The 20,960-nt window shown below is 34.7% G+C and overlaps 2 protein-coding genes and 1 long non-coding RNA gene across 5 annotated transcripts in view; 2 read left to right on the forward strand and 1 right to left on the reverse strand.

Annotated features, from left to right (window-relative positions):
- LOC131016908 (uncharacterized) overlaps positions 1-20,960 on the forward strand; it is a 1,184,262-nt gene that overhangs the window by 363,533 nt on the left and 799,769 nt on the right. The gene's annotated exons all lie outside the window — the stretch shown is intronic.
- On the forward strand, positions 6,275-12,527 carry LOC131016993 (isopentenyl-diphosphate Delta-isomerase I-like). The gene is made up of 5 exons (XM_057945851.1): positions 6,275-6,446; positions 6,525-6,580; positions 6,653-6,688; positions 11,646-11,942; positions 12,019-12,527. Exons 1-5 carry the CDS (start codon positions 6,343-6,345, stop codon positions 12,270-12,272), a joined length of 747 nt encoding a protein of 248 aa, XP_057801834.1. The 5' UTR covers positions 6,275-6,342; the 3' UTR covers positions 12,273-12,527.
- On the reverse strand, positions 12,104-19,054 carry LOC131017015 (uncharacterized). Of its 3 annotated transcripts, XR_009099323.1 has the most exons (5): positions 18,537-19,054; positions 17,922-18,135; positions 17,535-17,814; positions 16,929-17,022; positions 12,104-12,240 (listed from the first exon to the last, which is right to left on the reverse strand). It is a non-coding gene; the product is annotated as an uncharacterized LOC131017015 (long non-coding RNA). The 3 variants fall into 3 exon arrangements; XR_009099324.1 differs by lacking the exons at positions 17,922-18,135; positions 18,537-19,054 and having other exon boundaries at positions 17,535-17,664; positions 17,788-17,920; XR_009099322.1 differs by lacking the exons at positions 17,922-18,135; positions 18,537-19,054 and having other exon boundaries at positions 17,535-17,912.

Below are 20,960 nucleotides of genomic sequence, written 5' to 3' on the forward strand. Positions count from 1 at the left end.
TGGATTTCTATATGTCATGAAAGAATGCACTGTGGTGTTAAAAGGGGTACGAAAAAACAGCTTGTACTACCTTGTGGGATCAGTATTAGTTGGTGAATCAGAGGTTAATGTAGCAAGTGATGCAGAGTTGTGGCATAGGAGACTTGCACATGTGGGAGAGAAAGGAATCAAAGAATTACAGAAGCAGAATTTGCTAAAAATCAATGCTCCAGTTAAACTTAAAGTCTGTGAGGATTGTATTCTAGGGAAGAGCAAAAAGGTTCCTTATCCTACTGGTAAGATGTGTACAAAGGAGCCCTTAGAATATGTTCACAGTGACCTCTGGGGGCCCTCAAAGACAGCAACTATGAATGGAGGAAGATATTATTTCTCCATAATTGATGACTACAGCAGAAAATTGTGGGTATACATCATCAAGAAAAAGTCAGATACATTCTCAAGATTTCAACAATGGTGTGCAGAAGTTGAGAATGAGATTGGAAAGAATGTGAAGTGTTTAAGAACAGACAATGGTCTTGAGTTCTTAAATGAGGAGTTTGAGCATTTCTGCAAGGAAAGGGGCATAAAAAGACATAAAACCGTTCCAGCAAATCCTCAACAAAATGGAGTTGTCGAAAGGATGAACAGGACAATACTGGAAAGGGTAAGATGCATGCTCACTAGCTCAGGATTACCTTTGAAGTTTTGGGGGGAAGCTGTTAATACAGCTTGTTACCTAATAAACAAAAGCCCTTCATCCACAATCAACTTCAAAGTACATGATGAGTTGTGGAATAATAGAGCTCCTGTGTATGAGCATCTAAGAGTTTTTGGCTGTCAAGGCTTTGCACATATAAGACAAGATAAGCTACAGCCAAGGGCAATCAAGTGTGTAATGTTAGGGTATCCTAAAGGGGTGAAAGGGTACAAGTTATGGTGTATGGAGCCTAACAATCAAAAGTGTATATTGAGCAGAGATGTCACCTTCATTGAAGACAAGATGCCTTACTTGATGAGTGCTGATGCTGATGAAATCAGAAAAGAGAGGTCTCAATTCGAGGTGGAGTTCAGCAACAATCAGAACTCAGAGACCCAAAATACATGGAGTGAGGATGACAGTGATGATGAAGGTGAAGTGATCTCAAATGAGGAAGAGCAGGCTGATGATTTGAGTGACTATCAACTAGCGAGAGACAGAACTAGAAGGGAGATTAATCCACCAGGAAGATATGCACAAGCTGAAATGATTTCATATGCATTAAATATAGCAGAAGAAATCACATATGATGAGCCTAAATCTTACAAAGAAGCAGTGAGTTGCAAAGATAAGGATCATTGGATACAAGCAATGGTGGATGAATTAGACTCAATGTACAGAAACAAGACATGGATTCTGGTTGATAAACCAAAGAAACAGAAGTGCATTGGGTGCAAATGGATTTATAAGAAGAAGGTGGAGCTTATAAATGGTGTTGAGAAATTAAGATACAAAGCAAGATTGGTAGCGAAGGGATTCACTCAAAAGGAGGGCATAGATTTCAATGAAGTCTTCTCTCCTGTGGTAAAACATACTTCCATCATACTGCTATTAGCTATTGTTGCTGAAAGAAATCTGGAATTGGAACAATTAGATGTGAAGACAGCTTTTTTAAATGGAGATCTAGAGGAAAACATCTATATGGTCCAACCAGAAGGTTTCATTGCAAGTGGCAATGAAGAAAAGGTCTGTTTGCTGAAAAGATCAATATATAGGTTAAAACAAAGCTCAAGGCAATGGTATCTCAAATTTGATGAACACATGAAGAATATTGGTTTTAAGAGATCAGCCTATGATAGTTCTGTGTATCTTAAGGCTGGAGAAAACTCTGATATGACATATCTTCTTCTATATGTGGATGATATGTTAGTAGCAGGGAGCAACAGAGCAGACATTGAAAGGGTGAAAGCAGATCTCAAAGCAAGGTTTGAAATGAAAGATTTGGGACAAGCTAGAAGGATTCTAGGTATGGACATCATCAGAGACAAAGCTAAAGGAAAACTGTGGCTATTCCAAGAGGAATATATCAAAAAGATACTTAAGAGATTCAAAGTGAATGAATCAAAAGCAGTACAAGTTCCTTTAGGGCAGCATTTTAAGTTGAGTTCAAAACAGAAACCATCTACTGATGAAGATAGGAATTTCATGATGAAAATACCATATTCAAGTATAGTTGGAAGCATCATGTACTGTATGATTTGTACTAGACCAGATCTATGTCATGCTATTAGTGTAACTAGTAGATACATGAGTGATCCTGGGAAGGTACATTGGGAGGCTCACTGAGGTACATGAAAGGAACTTCTAACTGCAGTATTCTGTTTGAACGTAAAGGTAATGATGATGAAGAAAGCTTAGTTGGTTTTGTGGATTCGGACTATGCTGCAAATGTGGATACAAGAAAGTCTCAAACAGGTTATGTATTCAACTTGTTTGGCTCTTCTGTGAGTTGGAAATCAACATTACAGTCTGTTGTTGCACTCTCTACTACCGAGGCAGAGTATATGGCCCTTACAGAAGCAGTTAAAGAAGCGTTGTGGCTTAAGGGAATTATGTCAGAGTTTGGTGTTCATCAGCAATCTGTGGAGGTGAGATGTGACAGTCAAAGTGCCATTCATTTGGTCAGGCATCAGATGTTTCATGAGCGCAGCAAACATATCGATGTAAGATATCATTTTATAAGGGATATTGTGTCAAAGGGAAGTGTTAGAGTTGTGAAGGTGGGGACAGAGAACAATGCAGCAGACATGCTTACAAAGGCATTGCCATCTGTCAAATTCAGATATTGCCTGGACTTGATGAAGGTGCTGCAGATGCAGCATTGATGCTGTGCAATCAACATTCTTTTCTGGTCTGGGTGGTTAGCCCTGTGATGGGGCAGTGTTGGAAGGAAAGCCAGAGCTCAGTTTTGCATAAACAAGGTGGAGAATGTTGATGAGTGTTTAAGTAAAACTTGATCTTAGCCATTCATTTCAACGGAGGAGATATATAGTAACTTTTCTTGTCATCTTACTGTTGTAATAGTTGAGCTGAGAGAGTTTTTGTTAGTTAGTTACGAGAGAGAGAAAAAGGAGAAAAACAGTCAGTGAAAAGTTGTGAAAAGTGATAGCTCATTTTGCTGTGTGAGAGAGTTCATCTTCTTCGTTTTTCTTTCCTCTGTAACATCTGAGTCTTTTTCTTCATCTTGTGAAGTAATAAAATCTGGTTAACTTTCCCATGGATGTAAGATCAGCAATTATCTGAACCACGTAAGATCTCTGAGTAATTTTCTTTCATGCTCTCTTCCAATTTTCTGTTCTTGTGAATCGTGGTGTTGGCTGCTGTGTTAGCCTAAGTTTTGTGTGAATCTTGATCGATTAATCATGTTCTTGATTCACAATTATCATTTGATTATTATATAAAAATTCTAAATTTAGTTAAAAATAATATAATTTAAGATAAATATATTTTAATTAATATAAAATAATAAAGAATAATTCATATTAATAAAAAATGATATTGTGAAAAAAGAAAACAATATAAGTTAAAAGATAATTGAAAAAAATAGATTTATTAAAAAAAGGAGAGAGGAGAGAGAATTTTCTTAAGTTTTAATCTTTAAATAAATATATTTTTTATATTTTAAATCCAATATTTACATAACATATATCAAATTAAAGCTCTTGTCATGATCTTTAATTTGATATGCATATCAAATATTTTATAATTAGTCGAATTTCACAATTTAAAAAAAGAAATAAAATAGAAAAATAAGAAAAGAAAAAGAAAAAAAAAAAGATGTATAGCTTATAAATAAACCTTCAATTTTATTCTAACTATAAAATTGCCACTCAATTTTAAAATTGATTTGAAATCAATTTGAAATTGAAAACTCTCTTTCTAATATAGTATAGATTTTTGATTTAGAAACATGTCGGAATACATTCTCAAATTGTCAGCATGTATGTATTTTTATAATCAGTTGAATTATTGAATTAATCACAAGTTACATGTGAGGATGCGTGTAATTAGGGATGTCAACACTACAAAAAAATCGTTGATTATCGACGGCGAAATGCCGTCGGTAACAAAAGACGGCCGCCGGTAAATAGTGTTACCGGCGGCGATAACGACGGCAAGCTCCCGCCGCTAAACGGTTCGTCGGCAACGAAAATAACGGCGGCGAACATCCGCCGTCGGCAGTTAACGGCGGCGATGCCTCCGAAATTGTCGCCGTTAAATGGCGGAGCCTAGCCGGAGAATTAGCGGCGGCAGCCATCGCCGCTAGTTACCGAGGGCGATTTTGCCGTCGGTAGAGAGCCACCGGAGTCCGGCAGTCCCTGCCGGAAAACTAGCGACGGCGATTACCGCCGCTAACTAGCGGCGGCAAAACGCCGTCGGTAACAGGCTACCGCCGTCCGGTGGGTCTTTGCCGGAGGATGGCCGGGTATTTACCGAGGGCAAAGGCCGTCGGTAACTACCGACGGCGTTTTGCCCACGGTAATGTTTTTAATTTTATTTTTTTATTTTATTTTATTTTATTTATTTATTTATTTATTTATTTTATTGTATATTGTATATCCACAATTTATTTTCATATTTATACGGTATTGCATACTTTAGACGAACTTCCCAGTCGGCGACCCGACTTCCCAGTGGGTCACCCATCTTGCTTGTGCTCTGTGTCAAGCACGCTTAACTTTGAAATTCTTTTCGAGTGATCACCAGTACAGAACACTCGTATTATTGATATATCTACATCTATTAATTCATTTAAATGCTATATACTCACTCATATAATTATAATCTTTGAATATGTGGAGATAATACCTGGAATATGTTGTTAATTAGTGATCGAGTTCGTTTCGGTCCTTATTTTTATCGTCGGTAAAATATTTAATTAATATTTAATAATTAATTAATTAATTAATTAAATATTTTTTTTTAACATTAATACACCAAAAGTGTTTTAATTTGGTTATTATAATGTGATTTGAATTTATTTGTTTATGTTAAATGCAATCATCATCATCATTGCCATAAATATATAAAACATATATAGTTTTAATAATTAAAGCACTTGAAATATATAGTTCAATAAAACATAAATTTGAAAAGAAAGAACTTCCGATGATTATCAAACCACATGGTTTTTCGGGCTAGTCCTATCGGATTTCGGGTTAGTCGGGTGCGGGCTAATCGGGTTGGAGATTTTTTCGGGTTGTAAATCTTCAACCCTAACCCTAAACTTTCGGGTTTCGGGCTAATCAGGCGAAAGGCGTAAAAGTAAAATTATCATTTGTATTTTATTATTCCTAATGATCTAATGTATAATGTATAAAATATACATAGATATTAAAGATATAAATTATATAGCAAAGCATGAAATGCAAAAATATAAGATATTCAAGATTACATAAACAAAATTATATTAAAATGAGATAGTAAAATTTAACATGTATCAATGCACTAGAATCAATCTGGATTATTACTGAATAATTAGTGGATTTGCCATGCACGTCTCATTGACAGAAAAATAAATAAATAAATTGGTGTCACTTTAAAATGAGATACTACTAATAATTAATTTCTAACTAATGAGATACTAATAATCAATTTCTACAAAAAATCCGTAATTAATTTCACTTTTTTTAATTAGATTGCACACACACACACATATATTCTAACTAATTAATTTCACTTTTTTTAATGAGGCTACATATATATATAAGCAAATACCATAGATCTAAACATAACAGAAGTTGTAACTGGATGCATCAGTCACAATTCCGTCAGCCCACAGGGTTTTCGGGCTAGCCCTATCGGGTTCCGGGTTAGTCGGGTGCGGGCTAATCGGGCTGGAGGTTTTTTCGGGTTGCGATTTTCCAACCCTAACCCTCTAATTTTGTCGGGTTATTCGAGTCGGCCCACGGGTTTCGGGCTGCATTGACATCCCTACGTGTAATAATAATTTGGTCATCGCATGTCATGATTATTTTATATGGTTATTAAAAAAGAATGCAGAAAATAGTGGTAAAACTACTCAATAGCCATTCAATTTTGACCAAATGATATACGAGAAAGCCGACGTTTGAATGGCATTAAATCACGAATTTATTGCGATAATCTGATTTGTGTAACACATCAAATTTTAGTACTAGTACTATAGTTGGGCAAGATTTTGACAATATATATTGCTGCAGCTTAGGCTAAAGCTAGAACTCTAATCCCTACCAACCAAATGTAATGCAGCTTAGGGCCTTAGGCTAAAGCTAGAACTCTAATCCACACCAACCAAATGTATGTTATATAATCACATTGATTAAGAGCTAAATAATACAAGAAACATGTCATTCTCCTCCTCTACCTTGATCACTACCAACGCCATCCGCAGCCAAGTCTCCTCCTCCGCCATGGATGTTGTTCAAAGACGTCTCATGTTTGAAGACGAGTTTGTACTCATTCCTTTTTCCCTTCTCCATGACAAAGTTTGGTTCGAGTAATTTGACGAGCATCGCATCGTTTGCAGGTGTATTTTGGTCGATGAGAATGACGCCGTCGTCGGCCACGACACCAAATACAACTGTAAAACCTCAACTTCTTGTGTTTCAAGTAGAATGATTTAGCTGAAAGTATTGCATGTGTCGTTGTATGCAGGCCACCTGATGGAAAAGATCAATTCCGAAAATCTGCTGCACTATTGAAGTGTGATGCATTTATCTAGAATATTCTAAGTAAGAATATGCTATGCATAATCTAGAGAATTCACCACTAGCTAGATTACTCTAGAGTATTCTAAATAATACCTAGGACATGTATGGTATTCTAGAGATTAGATATTTTCTATATAGTATCTAGAGAATTCCTAAAGTGGATGATAGTAGAGAATTCTAGATACAAGTTAGTGTAGTGGGATCTAGAGAGATCTTCCCACACCTATAAATAGAGCTCTTGTGAGTCATTTGTAATCAACCTCACATAATCTAAACATCTCAAAAACATCACTCTATCTAATATTATCTAAGTTCTTTGGAGACAAGAGCTCCACTCTAAAATCATTCTCTCTATCTTCTACACACACTACACTCACAATATTCTCTACACCACTTCACTACAATCACTCACCACACTCAAACCACTATATAATCACCTCCATTTTCTAACAAGTGGCATCAGAGCTTGTTCGATCATAAGCGGGCGTTATGGCGTCGTCAAGTCTCTCCATCACGACTCCAATATTCAATGGAGAAAACTATGACTATTGGAGTGTTCGTATGAAGACTTGCCTTGAATCCCATGATCTTTGGGATGTCATTGAAGAAGGAATCACCATGCCGGGAGAAGATATCGACAAGACATCCTCATCCGAGGTACGTAAGAAATTAAAGCAACAAAATGCTAAAGCTCTTTATCTTCTCCAACAATCTGTTAGTGATTCTATCATGGCAAGAATTATTCGAGCCACTACTGCAAAAGAAGCTTGGGATATCCTTAAGGAGGAGTTCCAAGGAAATGTTAAAGTTCGAACCATTAAACTGCAAAGTTTAAGGCGAGAACTGGAGAATATTAAAATGAAAGATTCAGAAGCCGCAAAAGATTATTTCTCAAGAATAATGGAAATAATCAATCAAATGCGGTCATACGGAGATAACGTCTCCGATGAAAGGATCGTACAGAAGGTCTTAATCAGCGTTACCGAGAAGTATGATCCAGTAGTGGCGGCGATTGAAGAATCAAAAGATTTGTCAAAAATGTCTGTCGCGGAGCTGATGGGTTCCTTGGAAGCACACGAGCAACGTTTGAGTAGGCGACATGAAAGTTCACTTGAGAGTGCCTTTCAGTCTAAACTCAACGTTAGAGGCAATAAGTCAAGGAGCGGCGGAAATTTTAAAAGCAATCACAAGGAAGGAAGCTCCAGCAACAAGGAGAGCAAGGCAAATTTTCCACCATGCAGAATTTGCAAGAAGATAAATCACATGGAGAAGGATTGCTATCATCGAGGAAAGCCACAGTGCAAAAACTGCAAAAGGTTCGGGCACGTGGAAAAAGATTGCAGAGATAGAAGAAATCATCAAGCCAACTATTCAGAAAATCAAAATGAGAAGGAGAACATGTTCTATGCATGTCACTCGGCAACGGAAGCAGGAGAAGAAGAATGGTACATCGATAGCGGATGCAGCAACCACATGACATCCAACGAGACCATCTTCCGTGAGTTAGATACTTCAGTCAAGACGAAGGTGAAGATGGGCAATGGAGAACTGGTGGAGACGAAAGGGAAAGGTACAATTGCCATAGAAACTAATAAAGGTACGCGATTTATTAGAAATGTTCTCCTAGTACCTCGTCTTGCACAAAGTCTATTAAGTGTTGGCCAAATGATGGAAAGTGGATATGCCCTCCACTTTGAGAAAGATTCTTGTCGAATTTACGACAAGAAAAATAACCAAGATATTGCAGTAGTAAGAATGGGAAAAAATAGAAACTTTCCCATTCAATGGCAATATCCACAAAAGGCAATGGTGGCTCAACTCGACGATACGAGTCTATGGCACCGGAGATTTGGGCATTTCAACCTAAATGCCTTAAGGCTACTTCATCAGAAAAATATGATGAGAGACATGCCTCTTCTAAATGAAAGAGAAAGTGTATGCGAAGGATGCATGATCGGAAAGCAACACAGACAACCATTTCCAACGGAGAAAACATGGCGAGCCAAGGAGATACTAGAGCTTGTCCACACCGACGTTTGCGGACCAATGCGCACACCTTCAGTAAACCAAAACAGGTACTTCATACTCTTTATTGATGACTACTCTAGAATGACTTGGGTATATTTCCTCCAAGAAAAATCAGAAGTCTTTAGAATCTTCAAGAGATTTAAGAACTTTGTGGAGAACCAAAGTGGTCGCAAAATAAAGAAGCTAAGAAGCGATCGAGGTACCGAATACAACTCGAAAGAGTTCGACAAGTTCTGTGAAGATGAATGTGTGGAGCATCAACTAACGGTGGCCTACACTCCACAACAAAACGGCGTGTCGGAAAGAAAAAATCGAACAGTCATGGAGATGGCGAGATCCATGCTGGCAGAGAAAGGATTGCCAAAGAAGTTTTGGGCAGAGGCAGTGTATACATCAGTCTACCTACTCAACCGATGTCCAACAAAGGCTGTGCTAAACAAGACGCCGATCGAAGCTTGGTCAGGGCAAAAGCCTTCAGCCAAACATTTGAGGGTCTTTGGAAGTATCTGCTACATCCACATTCCCTCAGTAAAAAGACACAAACTGGAGGACAAGACGGAGAAGGGAATCTTCCTCGGCTACAGCTCTAAATCCAAGGGTTATAGAATCTACAATCTCGAGACCAAGAAGCTGGTGACAAGTCGAGACGTGGAATTTGACGAACAAGCCTCTTGGAATTGGGAGACAGAAAGTGTTGAAAGGCGGACAACAACTACACTCCTAAAAGAAGTCACAGAACATGGAGAACAAGATCAACAAAGCCCACCAAGGTCCTCTTCAGAAGCTAATACCTCAAGTGGATCCGACTCAGACTCCTCACCAGACTTTCCACCTTTTCGGGTAAGAACTCTAGAAGATTTATATGAATCTACTGATATATATGAGACATGCAACTTTTGTTCTTTGGAGCCAAATAACTATGCAGAAGCATCCAAACAGAAAGTTTGGATTAAAGCAATGGAGGAGGAGATAAAAATGATAGAAAAGAATGATACTTGGGAGTTGGTGGATCTTCCAAGTGACAAGGAAGTCATTGGAGTCAAATGGGTGTTCAAGACAAAGCTGAATCCTGATGGTTCGATCCAGAAGCATAAGGCAAGACTTGTCGCAAAAGGATATGCTCAAGTACCAGGAGTCGACTACACAGAAACGTTTGCTCCAGTGGCACGGATGGACACAATTCGAGCACTCATAGCTCTGGCGGCTCAAAAGAGATGGAAAATCTATCAACTTGATGTTAAGTCGGCATTTCTCAATGGAGATCTAACAGACAAGATATATGTGGAGCAGCCAGAAGGATTCACAAAGCAAGAAGGCAAAGTTCTTCGTCTCAAGAAAGCACTCTATGGGCTCAAACAAGCTCCACGAGCCTGGTACAGCAAAATAGACGGATATTTCACCAGTCAAAGGTTCATGAGGAGCAAGAACGAAGCCACTCTATACATCAAAACTCTAGGTATGGACATCCTAATTGTCTCTCTTTATGTTGATGACTTAATTGTCACAGGAAATAACACAAAATTGATCGAGGATTTCAAGAAAGACATGATGAGCACCTTTGAGATGACGGACTTAGGATTAATGCACTATTTTCTCGGAATGGAGATAAGTCAAGAGGAAGAAGGCATCTTCCTATCACAAAAGAAGTATATTGAAGATATGCTCAAGAAGTTCAAGATGCAAGACTGCAAGCCAGTGGTTACACCTCTCATTCCAAATGAGAAGTTGAAGAAAGAAGATGGGTCAAAACCGACGGATTCTACAAAGTATCGAAGTTTGATTGGGAGTCTACTATATTTGACGGCAACAAGGCCTGACATCAAGTATGCAACAAGCCTTCTATCCAGATTCATGGAAAGTCCGAAGGAGACCCACTATGGAGCAGCAAAGAGACTTCTCAGATACCTGCAAGGTACGCTCAACTATGGTATCTGGTATAAACCAAAGTCTGACTCACAGATCAGTGGATATAGCGATAGCGATTGGGCTGGATCTCAAGATGACATGAAAAGCACATCAGGCTATGCTTTCAAGCTTGGCTCAGGAATTTTTTCTTGGGGATCAAAGAAGCAAGACTCAGTTGCACTATCAACAGCAGAAGCTGAGTATGTTGCAGCAGCCGAAGCAGCATGTCAAGCTATATGGCTTAGAAGAATACTAGCGGATATGGGCGAACCGCAAGACTCATCGACAGAGATCTACTGCGATAACAAGTCAGCTATAGCAATGGCTAAGAATCCAGTTCAACACAATCGCACCAAGCACATCGACATCAAGTATCACTTCTTGAGAGATGTTGAAGCAAAGAAACTTATCGAGATGAAGTATTGTCCAACAGAAGAACAGTTGGCGGACATCTTCACCAAAGCACTACCAAGGGACAGATTCCAATTTCTGCGAAGAATGCTTGGAGTAACTGATAAATGCATCAAGGAGGAGTATTGAAGTGTGATGCATTTATCTAGAATATTCTAAGTAAGAATATGCTATGCATAATCTAGAGAATTCACCACTAGCTAGATTACTCTAGAGTATTCTAAATAATACCTAGGACATGTATGGTATTCTAGAGATTAGATATTTTCTATATAGTATCTAGAGAATTCCTAAAGTGGATGATAGTAGAGAATTCTAGATACAAGTTAGTGTAGTGGGATCTAGAGAGATCTTCCCACACCTATAAATAGAGCTCTTGTGAGTCATTTGTAATCAACCTCACATAATAATCTAAACATCTCAAAAACATCACTCTATCTAATATTATCTAAGTTCTTTGGAGACAAGAGCTCCACTCTAAAATCATTCTCTCTATCTTCTACACACACTACACTCACAATATTCTCTACACCACTTCACTACAATCACTCACCACACTCAAACCACTATATAATCACCTCCATTTTCTAACATGCACAGATCCTTCAGCGTGTTTCTCTTCAACTCTAAACACGAGTTGCTTCTTCAGCAACGATCTGCAACCAAGGTGACCTTCCCTCTTGTGTGGACCAACACCTGCTGCAGCCATCCCCTCTACACGGAATCCGAGCTCGTCGAAGCTGACGCGCTCGGTGTCAAGAATGCCGCTCGAAGAAAACTACTGGACGAACTCGGCATCCCCGCCGATGACGTCCCCCTCGATCACTTCCTTCCGTTAGCCCGTATGCTGTACAAAGCACCGTCCGACGGCAAATGGGGAGAACATGAACGTACGTAATCTATATACTATCATATATCGTACTGAACTGAACGTATAAAGTTACTGCATTTGTTTGGCATGCGCAGTGGATCACCTTCTGTTCATCGTCCGGGACGTGAGGCTCGAACCGAACCCGGATGAAGTAGCGGATGTGAAGTACGTGAGCCGCGAGCAACTGCAGGAGCTTCTGAGGAAGGTGGATGCAGGCGAAGACGGCCTCAAGCTCTCCCCGTGGTTCCGATTAATCGTGGACAACTTCTTGTTCGAATGGTGGGATCATGTCGACGCAGGGACTCTCGCCCAAGCGGCTGACATGAAAACCATTCACAAATTAACCTAGCTCATTTGTAACTGGGGAATCACTATCTATACCCCAAAAAAACCGTTACATATAGTGGTGTTGTCTATGATGCGCTCATACGTAACTATAAAAAAACCGTTATCTATTATATTAGATAACAGTACGATGCGCTCATACGTAACAGTAAAATACCGTTATCTATAGCCGCATAGATAACATTAGGATGCGCTCATACGTAATGGTAGAATACCGTTATCTATAGTGTAATAAATAACAGTATGATGCGCTCATACGTAACGCTTGTGTACCGTTATCTTTAATAATTATAGATAACAGTTATGACTGTTATCATAGAATATATCAACCGTTATATATAAAGTATTTTAATTTTTTCTATTTTTTTAGAATTTTCCTAGTATATCCATGTCCAAAAAATTAATAAATAAATTTAAAATAACCAAAATAATATTAAAACCCATAATATGTGTTACATAACATCCAAACATTCAAAATACATAATCTTGAGTTTCAACACAAAATTATCACAAAATAAAATGTACACACATAAAAATAGCTCTATTTGTTTTTTGATCCACAAAATAAAATAAAATGATTTCTCTCCCAAAGTATAAACTAAATACATTCCTACCCCCTAACTCCTTTATATACTCCACCACTTGGGATCAACAATGACTACACATGCTTCGGCAGCTTCGATAATCCCTTTTGCTACAGATATTGACATCCAGGGACGGACCCAGGGGGGGCTAGAGCCCCCCCCCCAAATTTTTAATTTTTTTAAATTTTTTTTTATATATATATATATATGTTATTTATAGCTATGTTATTTCAAATGTATTAGAACTATATTATCTATGAAAATATTGTTTTTTATTAATATTATTATTATTATAAAAATGTCTAAAATGTACTGAATGTCCCCAAATTTTTTTTCAAATGTATTAGAACTATATTATCTATGAAAATATTGTTTTTTATTAATATTATTATTATAAAAATGTCTAAAATGTACTGAATGTCCCCAAATTTTTTTTCAAATGTATTAGAACTATATTATCTATGAAAATATTGTTTTTTATTAATATTATTATTATAAAAATGTCTAAAATGTACTGAATGTCCCCAAATTTTTTTTCAAATGTATTAGAACTATATTATCTATGAAAATATTGTTTTTTATTAATATTATTATTATAAAAATGTCTAAAATGTACTGAATGACCCCAAATTTTTTTTCAAATGTATTAGAACTATATTATCTATGAAAATATTGTTTTTTATTAATATTATTATTATAAAAATGTCTAAAATGTACTGAATGTCCCCAATTTTTTTTTCAAATGTATTAGAACTATATTATCTATGAAAATATTGTTTTTTATTAATATTATTATTATAAAAATGTCTAAAATGTACTGAATGTCCCCAATTTTTTTTTCAAATGTATTAGAACTATATTATCTATGAAAATATTGTTTTTTATTAATATTATTATTATAAAAATGTCTAAAATGTACTGAATGTCCCCAAATTTTTTTTCAAATGTATTAGAACTATATTATCTATGAAAATATTGTTTTTTATTAATATTATTATTATAAAAATGTCTAAAATGTACTGAATGTCCCCAAATTTTTTTTCAAATGTATTAGAACTATATTATCTATGAAAATATTGTTTTTTATTAATATTATTATTATAAAAATGTCTAAAATGTACTGAATGTCCCCAATTTTTTTTTCAAATGTATTAGAACTATATTATCTATGAAAATATTGTTTTTTATTAATATTATTATTATAAAAATGTCTAAAATGTACTGAATGTCCCCAATTTTTTTTTCAAATGTATTAGAACTATATTATCTATGAAAATATTGTTTTTTATTAATATTATTATTATAAAAATGTCTAAAATGTACTGAATGTCCCCAAATTTTTTTTCAAATGTATTAGAACTATATTATCTATGAAAATATTGTTTTTTATTAATATTATTATTATAAAAATGTCTAAAATGTACTGAATGTCCCCAAATTTTTTTTCAAATGTATTAGAACTATATTATCTATGAAAATATTGTTTTTTATTAATATTATTATTATAAAAATGTCTAAAATGTACTGAATGTCCCCAATTTTTTTTTCAAATGTATTAGAACTATATTATCTATGAAAATATTGTTTTTTATTAATATTATTATTATAAAAATGTCTAAAATGTACTGAATGTCCCCAATTTTTTTTTCAAATGTATTAGAACTATATTATCTATGAAAATATTGTTTTTTATTAATATTATTATTATAAAAATGTCTAAAATGTACTGAATGTCCCCAAATTTTTTTTCAAATGTATTAGAACTATATTATCTATGAAAATATTGTTTTTTATTAATATTATTATTATAAAAATGTCTAAAATGTACTGAATGTCCCCAAATTTTTTTTCAAATGTATTAGAACTATATTATCTATGAAAATATTGTTTTTTATTAATATTATTATTATAAAAATGTCTAAAATGTACTGAATGTCCCCAAATTTTTTTTCAAATGTATTAGAACTATATTATCTATGAAAATATTGTTTTTTATTAATATTATTATTATAAAAATGTCTAAAATGTACTGAATGTCCCCAAATTTTTTTTCAAATGTATTAGAACTATATTATCTATGAAAATATTGTTTTTTATTAATATTATTATTATAAAAATGTCTAAAATGTACTGAATGTCCCCAAATTTTTTTTCAAATGTATTAGAACTATATTATCTATGAAAATATTGTTTTTTATTAATATTATTATTATAAAAATGTCTAAAATGTACTGAATGTCCCCAAATTTTTTTTCAAATGTATTAGAACTATATTATCTATGAAAATATTGTTTTTTATTAATATTATTATTATAAAAATGTCTAAAATGTACTGAATGTCCCCAAATTTTTTTTCAAATGTATTAGAACTATATTATCTATGAAAATATTGTTTTTTATTAATATTATTATTATAAAAATGTCTAAAATGTACTGAATGTCCCCAAATTTTTTTTCAAATGTATTAGAACTATATTATCTATGAAAATATTGTTTTTTATTAATATTATTATTATAAAAATGTCTAAAATGTACTGAATGTCCCCAATTTTTTTTTCAAATGTATTAGAACTATATTATCTATGAAAATATTGTTTTTTATTAATATTATTATTATAAAAATGTCTAAAATGTACTGAATGTCCCCAATTTTTTTTTCAAATGTATTAGAACTATATTATCTATGAAAATATTGTTTTTTATTAATATTATTATTATAAAAATGTCTAAAATGTACTGAATGTCCCCAAATTTTTTTTCAAATGTATTAGAACTATATTATCTATGAAAATATTGTTTTTTATTAATATTATTATTATAAAAATGTCTAAAATGTACTGAATGTCCCCAAATTTTTTTTCAAATGTATTAGAACTATATTATCTATGAAAATATTGTTTTTTATTAATATTATTATTATAAAAATGTCTAAAATGTACTGAATGTCCCCAATTTTTTTTTCAAATGTATTAGAACTATATTATCTATGAAAATATTGTTTTTTATTAATATTATTATTATAAAAATGTCTAAAATGTACTGAATGTCCCCAAATTTTTTTTCAAATGTATTAGAACTATATTATCTATGAAAATATTGTTTTTTATTAATATTATTATTATAAAAATGTCTAAAATGTACTGAATGTCCCCAAATTTTTTTTCAAATGTATTAGAACTATATTATCTATGAAAATATTGTTTTTTATTAATATTATTATTATAAAAATGTCTAAAATGTACTGAATGTCCCCAATTTTTTTTTCAAATGTATTAGAACTATATTATCTATGAAAATATTGTTTTTTATTAATATTATTATTATAAAAATGTCTAAAATGTACTGAATGTCCCCAATTTTTTTTTCAAATGTATTAGAACTATATTATCTATGAAAATATTGTTTTTTATTAATATTATTATTATAAAAATGTCTAAAATGTACTGAATGTCCCCAATTTTTTTTTCAAATGTATTAGAACTATATTATCTATGAAAATATTGTTTTTTATTAATATTATTATTATAAAAATGTCTAAAATGTACTGAATGTCCCCAAATTTTTTTTCAAATGTATTAGAACTATATTATCTATGAAAATATTGTTTTTTATTAATATTATTATTATAAAAATGTCTAAAATGTACTGAATGTCCCCAAATTTTTTTTCAAATGTATTAGAACTATATTATCTATGAAAATATTGTTTTTTATTAATATTATTATTATAAAAATGTCTAAAATGTACTGAATGTCCCCAAAAATTTTTTCGGGGGCTACCGCCCCCGAACCCCCATTGAAGTTCAGCCCCCCCCCCAAAAAAAATCCTGGGTCCGTCCCTGTTGACATCACAACCTTTGCTAGCTCTGCTTCAAGTTTATCAAAAACTGGAGAACCAAGCCCCTGACAAACAACAAACATATATTCAAATATTAAACATCAAAGCCCCTCCCTATCTCTCACTCTCATAAACCAGATGAAAGAGAATCAATGAAGTTAACACAAAAAATCTAGCCTACAAATTATGAAATTTGGCAGCATAATAGAAGAAAAATGATTATGAAACACAAAACTTACCATGAGTTCCAGCATATTGGTTTAGAATCTTCTTAGCCACAACTCCAACAGCAACTCTCCTAATTGTTTCTCTTGCAGAGGATCTACCACCACCCTGGATATAAAGAAACAAAACAACCATATAAAACAAGATTTTTCCAACCACAAAATTAAGTTCAACTGTTTTTACTTGCACCGATCTCACTCTCTTTTCTAGGACCAAAGATGAGAATGTAACAAGATGATGATATGCAGACAGCATCCACAATCTCAAATAAGAAATCACTTCACATTTACTTATGCTTCATACTATTATGGTTGTAAAGCAAATTACTCACTCAATCAAACAAATGGTATTGGAGGGAAACACAAATCCCTTTATCTCAAATAATGCCCATTACTCGAGGATATACATATGAATACAAAAGTATTACAGTTACACAGGTCAAATAGCCATGCCTTATAAAAGGTGGAGTACTGGCAACAATCATGAATAAGAAGCAACGATGACCAGACTTCTTCCAACAAAATGCATGTTAAGCTTTAGAGGCGAAATAGTTATCATAACATTCTCCACAGAAAAGAATAGGAATCATCAATAAAAGCAGCTACATGGGCAATGCTTACCAATCTATGATTTTCTCAAATGCAAACTCAAAGAGAGAAAACAATGAGAAAATGGTCCAATATATGACCAACTTCCTCATGTGATATCTAGAACCAAGAACCACTCTCAAATGCCCTGATTGAAGCAAACCTGCAAGGAATTGCATCATTTTAAGCAATAACACTTGATCACTGCAATTCGATCAATATATGAGAAAATTGAAGCGAGCCAATAGGACTTTACTCTTCTACATTATAGAATGACAGAACTTACAGGGGAAAGCCCAGAGCAATAACAGGCCTGCATCAAATGTTCAGACAAAGGAAGATGAAAAGAGAAATAGATAGAAAGAGATTAGTATAAGCTTATTTTCTGCAGAAATATATTATACATGCATGTGTACATACATTATACATTTTCATCATGCAGTAGGAGAGTTTACTGGCTTTTGGGTTGGGGGACACCCCAAACCCCCCTACTCTAATATGCTCGTGATACACTTGGGTGCATCACTCCCTGCTGATTGATGACTTAGAGGTAATTTCGTTCGTATATGATCACTGAACCTCTTGGAAAGTTCCCTCAATCCATCGGTTAGTCGGGATTCTCTGCAAGTGGACCCTGAGGATATTCAACAAGTTACTACTGAGAGACAAGAAGGCAGTGATTGCTAGGAAGGAGTTTGAACAAAAATCCCGTGCTTCGCACATTTCTCTCTCTTTCTAAAAATTCTCTCTTTAGCTTATAAGTTCAATTATCCGAACATTTTGACAACTTATAAGTTCTTAAAAAATAATTATCTTATAAACTCTTGAAATATCTTATAAACTCCAAAAATTTATAATCTATTTAAAATAAGTTTAGTCAAACACCCTCCAATTGGTATCAGATATTAACCACGCTATCACTAAATTAACACACGTACACGAGTAATCATATCTTCATAATTACCTCATAAGCATAGTATCAACAATAAAGATAAATATGTAGAAATGAATTGATGAAGCAATGAGAAATTAAACCTGAAATATGCAACATCTCTGTTATAATCGGAATCGGGCATCAAGAGAGACAAGGAGACGTAAACGGTGTGGCCCGGCGGCACGGCCCAGCGGGCCGTTCCCGAACGTCAAGAGGGCGGTGGGATGAGCATCACTATAATCAAACTGCACACTCTCCTTCACATAAAGCGGCTCTTCCGCCCACCACCTCACCAGCCCCACGCCCACCACCGCCGCTGCAACCATCGCCACCATCAGCGCCATCAGCACATACGCCGCCGCCGCCACGCCCGTCGCCATCCTCCCTAGGAGGGATGCACCCATCGCCGACGGGAGGAGCTTTGTGCAGAAAAGGAAGGGGTTGGGCAGCTTGTATTTGTCCATGGATTCACAGTCGCTCGTGAGCAACACAACAGGTGTAATCAAGGGAAAGGTGGAGCTGAGCTCGACGACTCGACTCAACGCATGCACGTTACGGTTCCGACACGTGTACTCAACCGACTCTTCACAAACTAATCCTTATATTTCACTTATACATATCAGATAATTCATACTCCCTCCTCCCTCCGTCCCAATTCAACCGTTCTGTTTCTTTTCAACATAATTATTTTCAAAAATATTAATTAAATTATTAAGTGGTATGGTCAGGGCCGGCTCTGAGGGCGGGCGGGCATGGGCGACGGCCCAGGGCCCCAAAAAATTGAGGGCCCAATTTTTTTAATATATCTCATTAATTATAGGTTTTATGTATACTAAAAAATATTAGATAACATAATTTATTGTCAAAAATTCAAAGTTCAATTTAAAATCAATTTCAAATTAATTTGATGATAATTTTGTAACATAATTTTGAGGGCCCAAAATTTTAAATATATCTCATTAATTATAGACTTTATATATACTAAAAAAAATATTAGGCAATATAACTTATTGTCAAATTTATATTATATTAAAACTTCAAAGTTCAAATCGAAATATAAAATTATGCTGACAATGTCAGTTACTGACTTACTGTTCTAAAATGAGCTTCTTAAATTTAAAATTGTTGAAAACGTATTTGAGATCGTCAATGTCCCTAGAGAGATTGAATGATTTGACAATATCTATTTACATATATAAAAGCTCAATCACTTTCAAAAACAGTAAGTTAGTTTCCTACCAAAAATCACCTTACTATTTTTAAAAATAATTTTTTCTTTCTATTTTTTTATCAATTTACTCTAGATAATAATAATAATAATAATAATAATAATAATAATAATAATAATAATAATAATAATAATAATAATAATAATAATAATAATAATAATAATACAAAAGCGTACTAAAAATTTAATAAATGTAAATCATATTAGAAATTCTATTTTTAAGTTATATATATATATATATATATATAATTATTTATCTACAAATTTATATTTTAAGCTAAAGAGTTCTAAAATGAAAAAATATAAGTTTAATCTTAGTGAAGACAACATTAACATTGAAATATCTGAAAATTAAAGGAGGTGGTAATGGATTTGCACCTGAATGATCGATGGAAGCAATAACTCTCTCTAAGAAACCCTAGCCGCCGTCTCCTTCATGGCTACGCCGGCTGCCGTTTGCTCCGGCAACTCTGACAGGATTCCGCCTACAGCCACCTCTCCCATGCACCCGAAGATTTCTACCAATTTTGATCCTCCGATGCCACGACACCAAAACTCCAAAACGGAGAAGGAGAACACTAGGGTTTCGGAAAACCCTAAGACTGCCATGGCGATCTTGCAGACGCATACGATAGTGGAGGAGACTGTTGCCGGAACTTCCTCCACGACGGACAACCCCAAGAACGACAAACCTACGATGACTCCCAAACCTACGTATGCTGCTATTATGGGCCCGCGTCCCGCACGCAAACCCGATATTCCTGCACATACTTTCTTCACGCTCAAGCCAGAACAACAAGGGAATGAGGTTACTTTCAATATACCTTCGACACTATACCAGAAGAAGGTCTCGGAATTTCAACACGCCCTCATTGGACGACTTCTTTTGCGTAAGGGGGATAAGCCGCGGCCAAACTTGGTGCTCAAGCAAGAGTTGCAGAACACTTGGAACATCCAGAAGTCTTGGAGCCTTATTCCCATGGGGAAGGGGTACTTCACTCTCAAATTCTCATGTGAGGAAGACAAAATCAAGGTGAAAAAGCAGACGATTTGGGACCTTACTACAGGTACCATTCGGATCCGGGAATGGGTAAAGATGTTTGATCCTTATAGGGAAATCTCATCTCTTTGCCATGTGTGGGTAAGAATCTACAATCTTCCTGTAGAATGCTGGTATCCGGAGATTATCACGGGAATCTCACGACATATTGGCCTTCCGCTAAAACTGGACGCGGCTTCTGCTCAGGGGGATTTTGGCCACTTTGCTAGAATTCTAATAGAAGTCGATCTTGCTTTA

This window comes from Salvia miltiorrhiza, chromosome 3, assembly GCF_028751815.1.
Source record: "Salvia miltiorrhiza cultivar Shanhuang (shh) chromosome 3, IMPLAD_Smil_shh, whole genome shotgun sequence".
Taxonomy (NCBI): domain Eukaryota; kingdom Viridiplantae; phylum Streptophyta; class Magnoliopsida; order Lamiales; family Lamiaceae; genus Salvia; species Salvia miltiorrhiza.